Source organism: Xenopus laevis, chromosome 8S, assembly GCF_017654675.1.
Source record: "Xenopus laevis strain J_2021 chromosome 8S, Xenopus_laevis_v10.1, whole genome shotgun sequence".
In the NCBI taxonomy this organism is placed as follows: domain Eukaryota; kingdom Metazoa; phylum Chordata; class Amphibia; order Anura; family Pipidae; genus Xenopus; species Xenopus laevis.
In genome coordinates, this window is record NC_054386.1 from 37866992 (window position 1) to 37887011 (window position 20020).

At 44.2% G+C, this 20020-nt stretch overlaps 2 protein-coding genes across 3 annotated transcripts in view; one reads left to right on the forward strand and one right to left on the reverse strand.

Annotated features, from left to right (window-relative positions):
* The first annotated feature begins 1693 nt into the window (after positions 1–1693).
* On the forward strand, positions 1694–5654 carry slc31a2.S (solute carrier family 31 member 2 S homeolog). The gene is given in 4 exon segments (NM_001087704.1): positions 1694–1803; positions 3756–3822; positions 4160–4418; positions 4696–5654. Coding segments are annotated over 4 exon segments (519 nt in total). The 5' UTR covers positions 1694–1797; the 3' UTR covers positions 4883–5654.
* Positions 5629–20020, reverse strand: part of niban2.S (niban apoptosis regulator 2 S homeolog) — a 39838-nt gene continuing 25446 nt past the window's right edge. For both annotated transcript variants that reach the window (XM_018231988.2, NM_001092117.1), the window contains 13 exon segments: positions 16806–16936; positions 16314–16442; positions 15907–16012; positions 15625–15789; positions 11425–11540; positions 11217–11321; positions 9741–9903; positions 9008–9195; positions 8770–8925; positions 8455–8571; positions 7939–8046; positions 7687–7798; positions 5629–7597 (listed from right to left, as the gene is read on the reverse strand). In XM_018231988.2, the coding sequence (XP_018087477.1) occupies positions 6582–7597; positions 7687–7798; positions 7939–8046; positions 8455–8571; positions 8770–8925; positions 9008–9195; positions 9741–9903; positions 11217–11321; positions 11425–11540; positions 15625–15789; positions 15907–16012; positions 16314–16442; positions 16806–16936 (2612 nt within the window). In that variant the 3' untranslated portion in view covers positions 5629–6581.

Below are 20020 nucleotides of genomic sequence, written 5' to 3' on the forward strand. Positions count from 1 at the left end.
CCTGCCCAGAAAGCAGGATGGCACAGTAGATATTCCATGTATAAATACCCCTAGAACTCATAGAAGAATGGCAACTTAATTTATAAATCCCCCAGAATTCACAGCATAAGTGCAACTTCATTAATAAATACCCCCAGAATTCATAGCAGAATGGCAATTCCATGTATAAATACCCCCAGAAAATATATCAAGATGGCATGGTGGCAATTCCATGTATAAAACCCCAAGAATTCATAGCAAGATGGCATGGTGTCAATTTCATGTATAAATGCCCCCAGAATTCATAGTAGGATGACGCTCCGGCTTTATGCAATATAAAGCGCCACAGGGGCCCCGTGAGCCGTGTACTGTCCTGCAGTTGTGGCAAAATCTGGACCAGAGAGGAGTGAAATCAGGAGGCAGTGCAGGCTGTAAACAGGTCTGGGTCTGCGGGGCCAGGGCCCAATGGGTTTTTACCCGTGTCCCTCCAGCCCAGTCTGACCATTCTGTCGGTGGCATCCAGAGCCCCATTAGTACTTAAATAACACTGGGCCTGGGACAACTGAACCCCCTGTGCCCCCTTGATGGCAGCTCTGTCAACTGCTTCAGGCCAAAGCAGCAGCCCTTGCAAAACACTACATTACAGCGAGGTAGGAAATACTCATCAGCCTAATAGCCAATGACATTTATATGTAAATAAGTAGAAATAGTAGAAATGAGCTTTCACCCAGGAACAGTGAAATGAAGTAGAGGTATTGGGATCCGGTATCTAGAAACCCGTTATCCGGACAGGGACAAGTGGCTACTGGGCACGGGGAATGATTTCGGGCTGGAGAGGGATCAGAGAGGTTATATTTTTACATATATTATTTTCTATTTTACACTTGATTCCCCTGTGTACGGAGCACTATTGTGGGGCTACTCTGTGCTTGGGCTGGTTATGACTGTGTTAGGTCACCGACAGGGCCGGCCTTAGGCCTATTGGACCAATTGGGCCCAATAGGGCCCAGCACCTCTGGGGGGCCCCGCACCACAGGGCAGCACAGATAATATTTCCCTCAGCACATGATGCTGCCTGGCCTGCCCCCAACTTTGAGAGTCCAGCCCATCCCCAAATCCATAGGTCTAGCCCACCCCCAACTCTCATAGGCCCAGCTTTCCTCCAACCTTGATAGGTCTTGCCTGCCCCCAATACAACCAAGCCTGCTCCCAAGCTGAATCGGCCCAGCCCCAAACTAATTGGCCAAGTCCACTCTCCTATTTCCTCCCTCTCTCTCTTACCCTGTGTGCCCCTATTATGTGCCCCTATTTCATCCCTCTCACTCTCTTACCTTGTATGCCCCTTTCCTTTCTATTTTGTGCCTGTATGCCCTTATTTTCCTAAATACTTGGTGTGTCAGTAGCCAGCAACACTTTGTCTAGGGGCCCCGCCAACATGGTTCCAATTGGGCCCCACATTTGATAGGACCAGCCCTGGTAACCGTGGGCGCAGGTACAGTTTAAGGCAACACTTTGGGGCTGCTTTGGAGTTTCCGTTTAGCACAGGGAGGGCACACACTCAGCACTGGCCTTAACATCCGACTTTCTCCGAAGCCTCTGCCAGAATAACACGAAAAGTGTCAATCAGGGTAAATCTGTGCCTCCTCTCCCCGCCCCTCCCTGCACTGCGAGCAATCCTCTCTCACTAATAGCAGCTCAGACCCGCCCCTTCCCAGCATGCAACGGGAGCCTCCAGTCAGCTGATAATCGAGGAAGTGCGACCAGTTACTTATTGGAGATCGAAGCTTTAAATGTTGATGCGAATATCAGGCTGGTGACATGCAGGTAAGGAAACCTCTTCAGTGCCTGGTGCCCCGTCTGTCCGTATAGTTACAGTGTTGCAGCAGGTCTCATTTTAACCCCCACTACTCCAGTCAGGACCCACGGGCAGTATTTAACCCCTTCTTTATCAGGACCCGCCACAGCCCGGTATTATTTAACCCCTTCCCCAATCAGGACCCACAGGGCAGTATTTAACCCCTTCCCCTATCAGGACACACGAGGGAGTATTTAACCCCTTCTCCAATCAGGACCCACGAGGGAGTATTTAACCCCTTCCCCAATCAGGACCCACGAGGGAGTATTTAACCCCTTCCCCAATCAGGACCCACGAGGGAGTATTTAACCCCTTCCCCAATCAGGACCCACGAGGGAGTATTTAACCCCTTCCCCAATCAGGACCCACGAGGGAGTATTTAACCCCTTCCCCAATCAGGACCCACGAGGGAGTATTTAACCCCTTCCCCAATCAGGACCCACGAGGGAGTATTTAACCCCTTCCCCAATCAGGACCCACGAGGGAGTATTTAACCCCTTCTCCAATCAGGGCCCACGAGGGAGTATTTAACCCCTTCTCCAATCAGGACCCACAGGGCAGTATTTAACCCCTTCCCCAATCAGGACCCACGAGGGAGTATTTAGCCTCTTCTCCAATCAGCACCCACGGAGCAGATTTTAACCCCTTCCCAATCGGCTCCTTCAAAGCAGTATTTAACCCCTTCCCCAATCAGATCCCATGGAGTAGTATTTCACCCCTTCCCTAACTGGGACCCACGGGCAGTATTTAAAGGAATTGAACAGTGTTACAGTAAAAACTGGGTAAATAGGCTGTGCAAAATAAAAAATGTTTCTGATATAGTTAGTTAGGCACAAATGTAATGTATAAAGGCTGGAGTGATTTGATGTATAACATGTCAGTCAGAACACTACTTCCTGCTTTTCAGCTCTCTTGGTTTACACTGACTGGTTACCCTGGTTACCAGGCAGTAACCAATCAGAGACTTGGGGGGGCCCACATGGGTCATATCTGTTGCTTTTGAATCTTAGCTGAATGCTGAGGACCAATTGCAAACTCACTGAACAGAAATGTACCATGTGGCCCCCCTTCAAGTCGCTGACTAACTCAGTTATAGAGCTGAAAAGCAGGAAGTTGGATTATGGCTGTTTTATTAGACATCTGTTCACTCCAGCCTTTATATATTACATTTTTGACTAACTATATTAGAAACATTTTTTATTTTGCACAGCCTATTTATTTACACAGTTTTTATTTTCACACTGAACTATTCCTTTAAGCCCTTCCCTAATCAGGTCCCAGAAAACAATGTTTGACCCCTTCCTGAGTCAGGGCCCATAGTGATATTTATCTCCTACCCCAGTCAGGGCGCACAGAGCTGTATTTAACCCCTTCTCCATTGAGATGCCAAGGAACAGTATTTAGCCCCTTCCCCAGGCAGCTCCCACACATTAACATTATATTCCCTGTGCAAATCTCCTATAGCACATTTTTCCAACCAATCTTTGCCTTTTTGCTGCTTTCCGGGTTACTCTGAGATGTTGGAAATGCAAAGAAAAGTGGATATATCTGGGGATGGGGTTTTGTTTTTGGGGTGTGTGTAATGCAATGGGTTTGGCAGGTGCAGTACACATTATATCTGGCACTTTGCATACACTGATATTGGAGGGCGCCGTGGCTGGAAACACAGGTTGGTGCAGGACACAAATGCAATATAAATCCATTCTGTTGCCTTCCAGCTGTTATTGGGGTGCCACTCCCAATCTGTACGAGAATAACCACCACAAAGTAGCTCCTTATTGGGTTGTATGCTACTGCCTTTCCATGAGCTGCAACAATTGCTAAAGACAGAGCCATATATTTCTCATTCTCAGCACTGTCTGCTTTCCCTGAACAGAGATTAATCCCAATAGAACTCTAAATCCCTTTCTCTCTCCTGCAGATGCACTTTGTCTTTTCTGAGAATGTGACGCTGCTCTTTGATTTTTGGACAGTTCAGACACTGGCAGGTAAGTGACGATACCGCCAGCCATAATAATATTTCTCAGCTCCTCTACATCCATATCTCACTCTGGTTTTGTACATCCTTTACTGTGGGGCCCTATAGGCTAAATCTGGCCACGTGTAGGTCTATAAGTAGCTGAACTCTAACAAGCAGGTTTGGTCCTTTCTTCAAGAATCTCTTAAGGGCCCCCACAATATAATCCCATCCTACCCTATTAATCCCATTTTTGCCCCGGTGGCTAAACTAGGCCCCCATGTATGCTGTGCTTCCCATACTGGTATTCCTCTCTTGATATTATATGTATATTATACAGCATACCCATCCTTGCTCTCTTCTTTCAGGTCTGATACTATCCTGCCTGGTTGTCCTACTCCTAACTGTTGTATATGAAATCTCCAAGGTGTGGAAGTGTAATCTTCTCAGCCGGGCATTGCAGACATTTCCTATAAGATCTATTCACGAACCTACTCCATCCTCAACTGCTGACCCTGAGACCAGCTCAAACATAGTCTCTGATCCCTTTCTGCCTCCAGCCTCCCTACCCCAGCAACATACTGAGAGGCTGTCTGTGACTGAGGAGCACATCCAGCCTAGTTCCAGGTACAGGGGGGTAGTACCATTATATGTACAGGGGGCAGTACCATTATATGTACAGGGGGTATTGTCCTGTGTTCAATCAGGGTAAAGGTGAGCATAGCTTATGTGTTAAGTTTAAAAGTCCGGTTTGTTAAAACATATTGGCTCAATGCCAAATCCCGGCTATTCTCTAACATAGCTAGAAAAGAAGTGAGGTTAATATTCTTGTATTTTGGGTATAAGGTGTGAGGGTTGTTTATTTTGAGACCCTGACTAGTTCTTTTATTTTTCCCCCTGACAGATGGTGGTTCCTGCATTCTTTTCTCTCCCTGCTGCGCATGGTCCAGGTTGTACTTGGATACCTGCTCATGCTCTGTGTCATGTCATACAATGCCGCCATCTTCATCGCCGTGATCCTAGGATCGGGCCTCGGGTATTTTCTTGCTTTTCCCCTACTTTCAAAATACCCCAAACCCCACATTATGTAAGTGAGGGAATTGGAGTTTAAGACACACATTTTCATTACCACTGGCAGTGCTGCAACTTAACTACATTTCCAGCTATCCAAAATGGAAGAACAATGGATACATTGCTGCAGTGTGACATCTGTGCCTTGAAGGAGGGACCCTGTGTCCTTGTGCCTATGTTTCCCCAAACTGTCAACTCGTGGCCATGTGGGTGTTGCTGCACCACAGTTGTATTTATTTTAGTGCAGGATCTTGGGTGTTGGGCTTCAGCGACTGGTTGCCGAGAATCCCGGGAGCTGGCCTTGAGCCATTGGCTGGCTATGGATGAGAGTTTGACGTGCTTACCCAATGGGAAAGGTTGATCTTTGTCTTCCTAATGCTTGATTTGCACAAAGCCACATTACAAGCCTATTATTGTGTTACTGCCACCACTTGTCTATTTGATATGTTCACAGAACCTCTCAGGGGGCATCTTATACCACTTTGAAATGGACTTGTTGCCAGAGACCTAAGTTAAAGTGATTGTCCAAATGGATCCTACCACAGTCACACTCCAAGCGGAAGTATATTACATAGTTTGCTACCCAAAACTACCAATCATCTGGAAAGTATGGTGTGCTGTTTGAAAGCAGATGCTTTGCCACGTGTCACTTTATGTCATGATCTTAATCAAACAAGCTTTTGGTATTGTTTACTCTGGCTCAAAACTCTACTCTACTGCCAAGCTCCTTTCACCCCCATAAATGTATCACACTTCTCCATGTTTCTTATAATAAAGGTTTCTTTTATTTATCATCAGAAGCATTTTTATTTTAAACATTTGTTTTAATAAAATATATTTTGAAAGGGGGAAGCAGGAATGGGATATCAAAAGGCACTCTTTCATGCAGAGACAAATGGAGGCCAACTAGGTGATGTTGAACCCCACTGACTGCTAAAGGGCGCTGGAAGTTTTATTTAAAAAACATCAGGAGGGCCTCCATTTGCACTGCACTATTTGGTCAAGGGAACGCTGGAGCAGGTTACCCCCCCCCCCCCCCACTAATGAGTTTTAATAAGATTGTTTTTGCTGTGTCAGTCCTCAAACACATACATACACACAGCCCTGGTGTTTTGTTACACACTCAAAAAGCCTCATTTAATCCGCATGGATGGCACAGGAGGATAGGACAAGTCTGTGCCACACAAACAACACCTGCACCACCACTCACAAGATTTAAGACCACTTTGTGACATGCAAAGAAGAAATGTTCTAGTGCACCTCTGGATTAGTGTTCATATTCTTCAGTGAAGTGTAGAATGTGGTAGTGCCATGTGGGGGTGCTGGTTGGCTGTAATGGCATTGCAGTGTGGGTGGCAAAGTGTTAAGCTAAAGCATAGGGTGTATATATACAGAGATAGCGTTAATGCAGCTTCTGAATGGAATAGGAAATAAAATGGCAAAAGCCAAAGAAATTAGGGGAAAAAAGGGTAGCTTTGCAGAGACAGCATACCTGGGATTGTGCAACTGCATGGCACCCCACTGGACAGGATTATGTAGAAAAGCAGCACATGAGTGTGGCAATGAATGGAGACTTTATACCAACGGGCAGCATGTAACAGAGCCACAAAGCATTTAAATAAGCAGTTTTGTTTCTCTATGAGAAGAAGGCGAGAGCCTGGCTTTGCCCTCCATAGGAGTTCATTTTAACACCTGTGCTCCAGTCCAGCATGTGGTTGCTTAGAACTGGGTGTTGATTTCATCCCTCTTTCGTGGAGCAGGAACTGGCATTTCAGTGTAGCCTTCACCCTCCTCCTCTCCCTCACTTATTGGAGACTGAAAGCCACTATCATCGGGAGTGGAATGTATCACGTGGGTAGGGGAGTGCTGTCCTGCTTTCGGCTGGCTCTCCTCTTCTAGGGCAGCACTTACTTCCCTTGGTGGATGACAGGGCAAGATTTCTGTTACCCTGGGTATTTCCAGGGAAGCGTGGGTGTCCACTCTATGTGTTAAATATCTCAGTGCTCCTCCTTGATCGCTTTCTGGGTCCATCTCATTGTCACTATGTGCAATTTCCCCATTTTTCAACGTTACTGGTTGGGGTGCATCAGTTTGGTCAGAACTATGAAGCACATACTTTTCGCTATGAGTCACATCATCTTGAGTTATATGTACATCAGCGTGATACTGTTCCTCTTCTTCAGCCAACTGTCTGGCAAGCTCAGAAGCAAGTAATAACCTTGCCTTTTCCACCTCCTCGTCCTCTGAGTTACTCCTCTCACTTGCACTTGGTGGGCCTGATTGGGCTTTGTCACTGGTTGTCTCTTCTTCCTCTGTGGCAGCACTTCTGGCAACCTCTGATGTTGGTACTGTAGATACAGTTGTAACTGGAATCTCCATATCAAACTCTTTAATCAGCATGCCCCTAATCTGTGCTACATCACTGTCTGCTGGCACTTCCTGGCAAGAACCTGCAACGTCACTGTCCTCTGTAACTTCTGCAATACGTTCTTGTGCTGGCACTTCCTGGCAGGAACCTGGTATGTCAGGTCCTTCATCTTCATGGAGCATAGACACCACCTGGCGCAGTCTACCTTGTCGATTCGCATAAGAGGGTTCACTGTGGTCAGCATAATCTTGACTCCAATCAATCGGTGGTCCTTCCCCCAGCAGATGTAGGTTGGGGTCACTGTTGTGCATTACTATGCTGTCCCTGTACAAATTGTGTTTGCGCTGAGTGGCAGCATCTTTAACAGCTGAAAAGATCAAGAGACTTAAGATTAATACACAACAACACCAGTAGCTCCACCTCAAGGGACCTTCCCATCTGTACCAAGTAGGATACCTTGCACAATGTCTCTCATCACGCTCTGTAGCACAACCTCTTCGTAAGTGTTCTCCACCAGCACGTAGCGTGAAAGGTCTTCAAATATAAGCTCTTGGAAACGTGGGAACTCCTAGAGACAATGCAGAAGAGTCACTAGCTGCTATTCTTCTACACCTTTACAATGTGGTATTTCCTCTCCCCCTCGCAATGCCTTCCTTGTGTATTAGATCTAGTAGCAACTAACCTATTCCTTACATTTCCCACACTTACCGCCTTGCAGGTGGGTGCCAACTTCTTCAGAAGGAAGGGGATGATAATCTGTAGCAGAGCCTCTTGGAAGAACTTTTTCCTCACGCTGCTACTATCATAGTCATATTTCTGCAACGAGAGCGGAGAGAACATTTTAGCATGAATAGCTTGTGTACAAGATGGCAGAGACTAGTCCAGACAACATAAAACAAGGTTAAAGGTTCATGAAACATACAGAGAAATTAGTAGCTGCTTCCTTGTTATCTATGGGGCAGGTAGATTTTTATGCTCCCAATAAGGCACACTGGTGCCTTAAATGAGGGCTAAGGTCCAACAAATAATTAGGCTAGGATTACTGAACCAGCTCAGCAGTACAGCAGAGTAGACCAAACAGCAGCAGCGACAGGCACCCAAGCATCAGAATGACTCGGTCAGTCACAACCATTACCAATAACAATGCAGGAAAACATTAAAATACAGCACATACAGGAGGGACACTCCCCCCACATGGGCTATTGTGTATTATTTAAGACTTGCCTTGAGAACACGCTCCAGTATACGCTGAATGTCTCTGCACAGGTTTGATCCACTTTCTGACTTGCTCAGCTCTTGGTGTACCAGCTGCTCAGATGTGTAGACAGCATTATCCATTTGCTGGAAAGATAAAAGTATTGCTTGGTTTTATGCCTTAGTGAATGCAATGAGTCTCAGAACTCCCGGCTCTCACTATGGAAGGTCTCTGTTACAACCACTAGGAGGCAGTAGAGTTTCATATATTCCCTCCCATTCACATGAAAGGAGTAAAATACATTATCTGGGCTTCAGTGTTACCATGTGGAGTTATGAGCTCACCTCCCTCATGAGTATCTGTGCTCTCTGCTTGAACACGGCTGGGCTTCCCACATCAAACCTCTGCTGCAGGCCTTCTAGATTCAGCTGATCCATTTTCTCGTAGCACTGCTGCATTTTCACTGGATGGTAGGCCAGTTGTGACAGCTTCTCCATTTGCTGGAGGGAGAGAGAGAATATTTAGATTAGTCCAGTTCTTTCTTGTAGCACTTGTCTATTTCCCATTTTTAGCCCTATTTACCTCTCCCAGTTTTTCTCGCCCTCCCTCATTCACTAGATTCATGTTCATCTCCGTTGTCTCTCTGAAGATTAGATCGCGCACCTCGGCAAAGCCCTGACTTGTTGGAACCATCAAGGCATCCAAAATGGATGAGATGTGAGACTGAACGTGATTCCTCACACACAGCTCAGCCTTGGGCAGCACCATCGCTGTAGGCCAAAAACAGAACAAGGCATGAGTATCCATACTGGAACCTACACTAATTCTTACAGACTATGTTGCATTCATTTCCATTATTAGTAACCACATAACTATCACTCACTCAAAATGCACCTACTGCATTCCTTAGGCTATGCTAGTCCTACATGTACCAGAAATGGTGATCTCTTTTATAAAACCTAAAGAGGACCACTACCACTTCAGAAGCGTAGGAGATTGCTCTGCTATGTGAACTGTTGCTACAATGTACCCACAGCTTCACTCTACCTTCTAACTTAATAAGGTTTCATGTGGAGCAAGAACTGAGGTAAAGCCTACATTAATGGGTAAGTCATCTGTGGTTTAAACCTAAGCCCATATAATTATGGTGTTAGCTGCTCGGTGCCATGGGCTAGTCTCATAATCCCCTTGCATAGCTAGGACCATAGTTAAATGATGCAGGTGTACAGTTCTGCGTATATTTATAATGCTATAGGGCTGAAGGGACAGGAACGCAGAAGCTGCACGCAATAGAAGATATTCTGTTTTCTCTCACCTCGAATCTTGTTGGACACATGTTCCTTGCAAGAGATGATCTGGTCCATGTTGGTTCGGATCTGGCTCTCCATTGCGGCTCTTTTCTCCGAGCACCTTTTCTCCAACCCTTCATAGAAGTGTCGAGTCTGCTCATACACCATGCGGTAAACTGTGTCTGAAATCTGGAACAAGAAAAAGAATAATGACCTGTACAGCTAACTAACATCCTGAATGCACATGTGCAACTAGGCTAAGTAAAGTACACAAACCTACCACTATGGAGATGAAGAGTCCCTGGTTCCTTTTGTGTCATTCTCCCACGAGATGAAGATCTTGTGGGAGGAGAATGTCACAAGAGATGAATATCCTTTGGATATTGAGCTTCAAATACAACTAACTGGGGGTCATCACTGGATGGGAAATCCAATTTTCGACCAGATATGAGTCAAGCAGGGCCATTATTGGGCCCCATACGCATATCCCACACATACCTATCTGATAGCATGCCAATAAGCTGCGGACTCACTTTGCAAGGACTGAGTAGGCAGCTTTTATCTAGCCTGTTGTCGCCTCTATAACAAAGGGCAGATCAGAGTGAATAGGTGTTGCTTAAGCCCTTACCCTAAACAGTGTGTTCCTGTCTTTGCAATGCAATGGTGGAGTGTGCCAGTGCAAGCAGTGGAACTGAATGCATGCATGGGTTATACTTGCACAACCAAGGAACCATATATATTGTAAACATACCGTGTGTGGACAAACAAATGCTCCTTAAGCCAAAGGTCAGAAGTACCCAAATTGTTGTGTTCTAGAGAATGAAAGCTGAAAGTAGCCACTGAAGATTGCGCAAACATTGGGTAAATGCCTGGAAGGGTGAGCTGAGGCTTTTATCCTGTGAAAGGTAAATTCACTGCATTCTTGAAATGTCCACAGCAGGCTGACAAGGAATTTAATCCTCTGTGCAAGCAGGACATGGCAGTTTTCAAAGTGAGCCATAGAAAAGTTGTGTAGGAATAAACTAAGAGAGCTTTCCTTCCCTCCAGTCCTAAATGTCAGATAATATCTCCTGTTGCTGTTGGGCCCCTCTGTTAGATGATGTTTAAATCCCCCATCTTAACAACTGTTTAGGTGCACTCTTGTGTTATAGAACTGATCAACTGCATCACTGCCATGAGATAACTCCACAGGTCCCCCTGAACCTGGATTCCAAATGCAGAGCTGCACAGTTTGGTCAACAACCACCATCTCCACCATTTTTGTTTTTCATCATGTTTCAGACTCCCTGGCAATGTTCGCCAATTTGGAGCCTGCACACTGGGAACTTGGACTTCCAGGGGTGTTTGCTCCCACTCAGTGATGACCTTCATGGAGTCATGGACACCAGATTTGACATGGTCCCAGGTGGCCGCTGTGCATTTGGAGTCCAGGTATGGTCGGGATGTGGCATTGAACTAATCTTAAGTTCTCCCTGTACATACTACACAAAGACGGCACTCACCAGCATCCACATTCTCTGCCTCTCCTGGGGTTTCCCCTTCAGTTTGGGACAGATGATGTTTTTTAAGTCAGGGGTCAGATCCTCCATCACCAAGTTGCTCAGCACCTAGAAAATATGACAGAAGTGGTAACAATGAGGTCTAAGATCCCACTGGACAGAGCAGCAGTACTTCATGATAAACAAGTGGTCTACTCCACTCTGTACCAACCTGCACCTGATTCCCACACATCATATCCCAAGTCCCATATTGGTCCCGAGCTTGTCTATAGAGCCGCACCGAGTCAGTGAAGGCAGCCGATTCCAAACGCGGTTCTTCGGGAATACCTGATAGAGAATACTGTTTTTTTAACAAAGAATATTCTGAATTCCAGCACATACCCAGTTGTAATATGCTCGGTCATCCTAACCCCACAAGCCTCCTTCATTTACACCCAGAAAACAGCCAGGACCAGCCAAATAGGATAATTCCCCATATTCAGTTTACATAAAGTCAGTATTTCTAAACATACTGGAGACAATTCTATATTTATTTGAAATTCAGTTCACTGGCCACCTACATGCTAAGTTAAATTGGGCTTATCTGATTGCTGACCATTCATATAGAGAGGCCAACAGAGAACAGCCATACAAGGACCTTATAAACACACCAATGCATTCCTTTTCCCATGGATACGAGCAGCCTAAAACAGTAATCTTTGTAGGTTTTACATACATTTATTTTTCATAATTATATACCTAGATAGTTTTTTTTTTATTTAACATCAACAGCTCAGTAATCACACTGTTCAAGAAGACATTCCTTCCTTGTATATACATAGTAACATAGTAAGTTAGGTTGAAAAAAAGACACAGGCCATCAAGTTCAACCTTTTAAGTCTACAGTCATATGAAAAAGTTTGGTAACACCTCTTAATTCTTTGGAGTTTTGTTTATCAATGGCTGAGGTTTCAAAGTAGCAACTTCCTTTTAATATAGAACATGCCTTATGGAAATAGTAGTACATCAGCCATAACAAAGTTTATTGGATTAACAGAAAATATGCATCATAACAACATTAGACAGGTGCATAAATTTGGGCACCCCAACAGAGATATTACATCAATACTTAGTTGAGCCTCCTTTTGCACATGTAACAGCCTCTAGACGCCTCCTATAGCCTTTGATGAGTGTCTGGACTCTGGATGGCAGTTTTTTTGACCATTTATCCATACACAATCTCTCCAGTTCAGTTAAGTTTGATGGCTGCCAAGCATGGACAGCCTGCTTCAAATCGATTCAAGTCAGGGGACTGAGACGGCCATTCCTGAATATTGTACTTCTCCCTCTGCATAAATGCCTTTGCAGATTTCGAAGTGTGTTTAGGGTCATTGTCTTGTTGGAATATCCAACCCATGCGTAACTTCAACTTTGTGACTGATGCTTGAATATTATCATGAAGAATTTGTCGATATTGGGTTGAATTTATTCAACCCTCGACTTTAACAAGGGCCCCAGTCCCTGAACTAGCCACACAGCATGATGGAACCGCCACCAAATTTGACAGTAGGTAGCAGGTGTTTTTCTTGGAATGCAGTGTTCTTCTTCCGCCATGCAAAGCACTTTTTGTTCTGATCAAATAACTACATTTTTGTCTCATCAGTCCAAAGTACTTTATTCCAAAATGACTGTGGCTTGTCTAAATGAGCTTTTGCATACAACATGCAAATCTGTTTGTGGCGAGAGTGCAGAAAGGGCTTCTTTCTCATCACCCTGCCATACAGATGTTCTTTGTGCAAATTGTGCTGGATTGTAAAACGATGTACAGATCACCTGCAGCAAGATGTTCTTTCAGGTCTTTGGAGGTGATCTTTGGGTTATCTGTAACCATTCTTACAATTCTCTGCATATGCCGCTCCTGTATTTTTCTTGGCCTGCCAGACGTCTGTTTTACAGCAACTGTGCCCTTCCATTTCCTGACTACATCCTGAGATAGCTTTTTGTAGCCTTCCCCTAAACCATGATACTAAACAATCTTTGTTTTCAGATATTTTGAGAGTTGCTTTGAGGATCCCATGCTGTCACTGCGGAGAGTCAAACAGAAGCACAACTTGCAATTGGCAACCATAAATAACTCTTTTCTCATGATTGGACACACCTGCCTATGAAGTTCAAGGCTTAACGAGCTAATCCAACCAACTTGGTGTTGCCAGTAATCAGTATTAAGCAGTTACATGCATTCAAATTAGCAAAATTACTTCCTATGAAATGAAAGACATACCACTGTTATCTTTTTTGTTGAAAGTGGGGTAAATTATTATGCTGGCTGAGAGGGTTTCCCAAACTTTTTCATATGACTGTATATATAACCTGCCTAACTGCTAGTTGATCCAGAGGAAGGCAAAAAAAAAACATTTGAAGCCTCTCAGAGGGGGAAAAATTCCTTCCTGACTCCAAAATGACAATCGTACTAGTCCCTGGATGAACTTCACTGAGCTCTCTTCCATAACCCTGTATTCCTTCACTTGTTTATGTTGTATGTCTGTTCTCTCTTACAATCAGGAAGCATGAATACATATTGTATTGTTTCTACACTGTTACTAATACCATGCTACCTCTAAACCAACAGAACTCTCATTCCCCCGTCAAAACAAAAAGTGCTGCCTTTCTGTGTTTTTAATACTACCCCCTGCCTTTGTGTTTTTCTGTTGAGGGGGGTGGGTGATGTTTGTTTTGAAAATGTCTCGTTAGAAGGTGTGGCACCATCCAAACTGCATTCAGATCCCAGTATAATTTAGCAAGGCATATCCACCTGAATAACAAACACAGGGTGATAATAAAGGATTCATTAAACCTCAGCGGTTCTGGAAAAGTTCCCTTCATCCTCTTGATGATATGTAAACATGAACAGAATGTAGTGCAACTGTGCCTGGAGACAAAGACTGGAAGAGACTAAGATTATAATTGCCATTACTATGTCTGGCTACACATCTGGACTGGCAAACATAGTGAGCTCTGTGAACTTGCTGGTTTCTTCACTTTCTTCTCTGTTCTGCATCTCTCTTTCACTCTTCTATATACTGATTACCCAGGCACTAACTCTCCCCAGTTCAAAGAAAGATAAACTGGGGGTGTGACAATTTGTTAAATACCTTCTACCTCTGGGCGCTGTGTCTCTTCTTAAAAATAAAAATGGAGTATGGTGGCACCATGATATTTCCTCTGCCTCCCGGTGCCCCTTGCTGAAGATCAGGGTAGGCACATGCACAGTATAGGATGGCTTCCAAGAATGACTGTATTATGCTTGTACCAGGACCTGACACCATCACGCCCTACAGCAATATACCCAGTTCCAGTTTATTTATAAAGGAGAAGGAAAGGTAAAATCACAGGGCACCAGGCGGCTATTTGAAAGGGCTGTTGTGGGTGGGTGTTTGTTCATACCTGTTTCAGAATCACAAGCGGGTCATAAGTTGTAAGGTACCCCTTGGTGACTTTTAAGTCTGTTCCCTACAAGTGTTGCATAGACAACAGGATACTGGCATGGTGAGCAACATGGTACCGATTTGCTCAGTTGTCTGAGGCATGGAGGCCATCAAGGTAGTAGAGCTGTGAGGAGCTGATGATGAGTGTCAACCCAGGGCAGAAAGTAAGAAACTAGAATGACTGGAGCTGATGTTATGATAGATGTAAAAAGGGGTTACTTTCTGGTGTCAGTATCTCTTTAAAGCTTGGCTGATTCACTTCCAATCTATTGTGTTAACACTACAAGGGCCCCACGTGCAGACACGGGGATTTGGTACAGAAGCCATTTCAGGTGTGCTGTATTGAGGGGTAATTACGTGTGACGGCAGGCAAACATTTTTCAGGAAGACATGGCAGAGACAATAACAATAAAGAGAGGATCAAACAACAGCTAGAGCCTAATTTAGTGAAGAAATAAAATCTAAAGGGAGAAGGTGGTGCAGTGAAATCTCTAAAGAGACTCTACAGAGAAATGACTGAGAATTTGCAGAGGAAATGGAAGTGGATGAAGCAGGAGGAAAAACAGAGGAGACATTACTAAAGGAAATAGAGCTAATTCCAGCAGCTATTCCTCCCCCATACCATGATGCTATCCTTGAAGATGTATACAGAATTAATTTGTTGCCCACTCCTGCCTTGGCACTCATCATTTCTGCTTTATACATCATCAGATTTGTGTTATTCCTAGAAGCAGAGCTGTATCCACAAAAACCATGTCATTTGTGTGATCTCTTGACCAAGCCTTGCAAGGGAACACTGTACCTAACACCTGACAGGGCTCCCGGCGCTTGTGTCCCCCAGCTTTCCTGACTTGTGTATTCTACAATCTCCTTTATCAGCACCGTGCTTCCACTAGAGGTGGGCAAGTGGTCATTATTGCCAAATCCATATGGGTCCCTGAACTCACCATCATTGGAGTGGCGCACACAGTCCTGGAAAACAGCACTCCACCTCTCCTGCTCCTTCTCATTTGTTACACAGAAGAAATGGTGTCGGCTATATGGGTGCCACAAGATGACTGGGAACGGTGTTGCACATTTGATCTGTGCGCCTCCTGCCTTCACCTTTCCACCTGGGCACCAAATAAACAAATATTAGGAAACACAAATTAAGAGGTCAGGAGCACAGTTAAAGAACTGAATATTTAAACATATATCGGGTAAGTCCAAAAATGTTCTGGCTCCCTCACCTGGCACACTGGCATTCATCAAATCTCCATATTGTTCCAAAGAGGTGAGAACTTTAATGCCTGCACAGTTGATTCCAGCCCTGGGCTGAAGGCCACGCTCAAATGTCTAGCAGGGAAAGAAAGAAAATTTAGGAAGAGGAATAAAATGGGGAGTCAAATGCCAAACAAGGCCGAAAATCTGAGACTTGTCCTTCCCTGGAAGCTGCTCTCCATGGGACAAGACACAGAACCTCAGTAAACACAGCATAAGTTTGTTACTCCCAATGCAGTGGTTTGGGCGTTATAAAAGGGATGTACAAGGCAGCTCGAGCTTAACCACTAGGTTTGCTGCTATTAGAAGCAAACCCGTTATAAGATTAATATTAGCTCTTTAAAATGAAGACTGCTTCAGTCCACCCAATACTCACTGTCTTGTTCTCATAGAGGACTGGTCCGTAATGGTGAGGAACCAGACAGTATCGATTCCTCCATTTCTTGGTGTCTTCCAAATACTGGTAAATGTTTCCTGAAAATATCACCCGGTCTTTAAGAGGAGCCTGGAAGAGAAGGAAATAAACAAGGGTGAGATAAGGCGTACACATAGAGAAGCAGTTCTGAATTTACATTGAGGGGCATGACGCAGACGGTGGGCAAACAGGGTGGGGATGGTCTAAAGTGGAACATGTAAGGGTCTTCTCATTTTTAAATATCTATCTTTGCTTTCTCTCTCTTCTCCAGGGCTTCTAGTTAAGTTAACAGTGACTGCCACCTCCAGGATCCTTCCTTTCATTCATGTAATTAAGTCCACCCACTCCACTTTTTAACACAGACTCTGCAGAGCCCCTTATCCACCATCCTTCAACTACTTGCATTCTTTCACTCATCTAATACAGTCCTTGTTCTGAGGGCCACCCACTTACTTTCCGATGTAGTAGCTGTGTCTGAGGTCCACCGTTGCCTTCGATTTCATAGCGGATACTATTAAAGAGTGCGACCCCATACTGCTCTTCATACAGCTTCCCAAACTCTGTGAGAAGTTTTCCCGTACACTCTGAAAAACATGAAGGCATGGCGATTACTGGTCAGATCAAACGCATCATTCCAAAATTTCCCACTGGCCATTGTTATAAAGGAAATAGAGAACCTCCACCATGACAAAATCCAGCCCCATCCTGGCTTTACAAACACCCATCACATGCCTTTTATGATTCAGGACAACCTTTTCTCTATTTAACCTTAATCTCAGTCCCCAGGCATGTTCAGCAGTGCAGGTTTTACAGGAAAGCACATTGTTCTTACATGAGCTAGTGTTTAATAATGTTCATTAACAGATATGGAACAACGCAGTGCCTTCTCTCTTAACCCTTTCTGGTGAGATGGAGGTGTGGAAAAAATAGGAAATATGAGGTTTTGCAATCTGTCTCCAATACAAAAGTGGTTTAACTACAACCAACATTTACACTGGGGCCTCTGCCATGACCACTGGGTGATTGGAAAAAAGGTTACAACTGAATGATTTCTGTTTCATGGCCATTACCCTGGCAGGCCCCCACCCAAATCAATCAAACACGCAGGGTAGGGGCCCATGTGACTCCTGTGATGTTGTAAAATGATGTGCCTGCCAAGTAAAGCTTGCGTAAAAACTTTTTTTTCAGAAAAACTTTATAGTGACGTGAAGAAAATGAGGAGTGGTTTATCTTTACGTTAACTTAAAGATAGAATGACCAATCCAGCAACTGGATCATTATTGTTTCGTATCAAAGAACAGAGTCTCTAGTTGTATTTCATGGTTTTATTATTTATACAAAAAAGGGACTTTGTAACGATTCCTCTGCTAATACTACATTCTTACATCATGATGGGTGCATTACTATGGGCATTGAGGGGCTATTGGCATACCAGTACAAGTATGGGACCTGTTATCCAGAATGCTTGGGACCTGGGGGGTTTCTGGATAAGATATCTTTCTGAAATTTGGATCCTCGTACTGTAAGTCGGCCAGAAAATAATGTAAACATTGAATAAACCTGATAGGCTGGATTTGCTTCCAATAAGGATCAATTAACTGTATATCTTAGTTGGGATCAAGTAAAAGGTAATATTTTGTTATGACAGAATTTATTTTAATAAATATTTGGATTATTTGGATAAAATGGAGTCTATGGGAAACATATTTCCAGTAATTTTGAGCTTTCTGGATAACAGGTTTCCAGATAACAGATCCCATAACTTTACCCACAATTCCTGGGTGATGGCTGAAATTATGTATTTCCAGCTAGTTAAGATAGCAAACATGGGGTGGGCATTGCGCCTTTCTCTGCCTTTCATCACTCATAACACTAGTGAATGTAAAGAGTCCCTTTTGATGCACATAGAGCAGTGAAGGGGTTACTCAGTGGTGCACAAGGGTTGAGGTCTTCTTGTCAATGCTCTATGACCAATAGTGTGCTTTCCATTTACTAGTATTAGTAGAGGGTGTCCCTTTTACCATGGCCCTTCCTTACTTCCATAACTATTGGGGTTGCGACTGCAACCAGGCCCCAATGGGGACACTGTGCACAACAAGGACAGCATGTGATCCTCCTAGAGCCACCAGAGAAACATACATCCTTGGCCAACTCTCACAACATCTAGATGAAGACGTGTTGTGGAGGTTATCCAGGTTTATAGTGGAAATAAGAAAGGGCTAATGGGAATTTTTACCATACTGGGACCCACTGGGTGATCCTCTAGTACTCTGGTTGGTACGTTTGACCCTAACTGCACCCACTACCTTAAACACCATCATTGGATTGGCAGCAAAAACAAGCAAGCTGTTGGCAAGAAGCTCAATTTCACACTATCACCCACTGATGGTATATTGGTATATAACTACTAGCACGCAATGTTGCCTACATTGGCATACCAAAGTGGATTGTAGCTCCCAGGATCCTAATGGTGAATGAGACTCCGCAAGGACTGATTGATTCTGTTACAGATGATACTACATTATATATCACTTAAAAATGAGTTTTCCATTAAACCCCCACCCTTCCTCCCCAATCTTCTGTTTTTGGGATGCCCAACTCACCCCAATTTTATAGGAATGTGCTTCAAAGTGACTTGTGTGTTATTGCCTTCCTCACACACACACACAAGTTGTACAGGAGGAGTCTCTTGGGCCGAAGAACACTCATCTATTGATGCTACACTTACAAGCTGCTGTAACCCAGCCCGAATATAAATAAATAACTACAATCCTGGCACATAAGAGTTACATTCAGCCTGGGAGCGATTACAAGTCACTATTGGTTATGCAGAACATGATTCAGATTTCCTCTATTTTTTATTATGCTAATAACATAGTTGCAAACTTCTGGGGACAGATCCTGGTTTTGACTCTGTAAGGCTCATTTATTAATGCAATGGGGGGGCCACCTTGCGGCGGATTAAAAGGTGCAGAGGGCAGTTCCTTTGGCAATCAGTCTTGGCGTTCAGTATTGCTGCTCCTTACCCTGCATATCTGAATGAGACACAAGCTAGGGGATTCCAGCGTGCTTCCAGACACCATCCAGTACTGAAGAATATACAGTTCTGCTTGTTAGTTAGTTTTCATTTTTGCCTTGGAACCTGCCCATGCTTAACATTCCCCCTCCAAAATCAATGAACACACAAAACGGCCATGTTGCAAATGAAATATGCTGGACATTCTGGGGTGTTTTTTTTGTTTTCTAGATGGTAAATCTAGCATCATGCAAGTTGTTATTATTTGGACACCACTTATCATCCCCTGACACAACTGTTCTACTGGCAGTGCTCCTTTTTTTATAAGTGTGGCTTCAATCTTCATCATCTGCCAAATAGTCATTAAGTTCTCTATCCGGCCAAAGGCACGATGTTCAGACTGCTCTCTGCTATGATATGGAGTTTCAGGCTGGTTACACATGGGGAGATTGGGATGTTGGCACAACTGCCCAACAGATTTGATCACTGGTTAGCGTGGGCCACACACACACTTATAGGCAACCTGGTCAACAGAAGCCTGGGGGCAGCAAAATCATGTCCTTTAGTGTGCATTTAGATTGACCTTGCGTCTGCACCTAGGATTAAATTGGTAAACAGCACGAGCTAGAGAGAATGCACGCCACCCCTGACT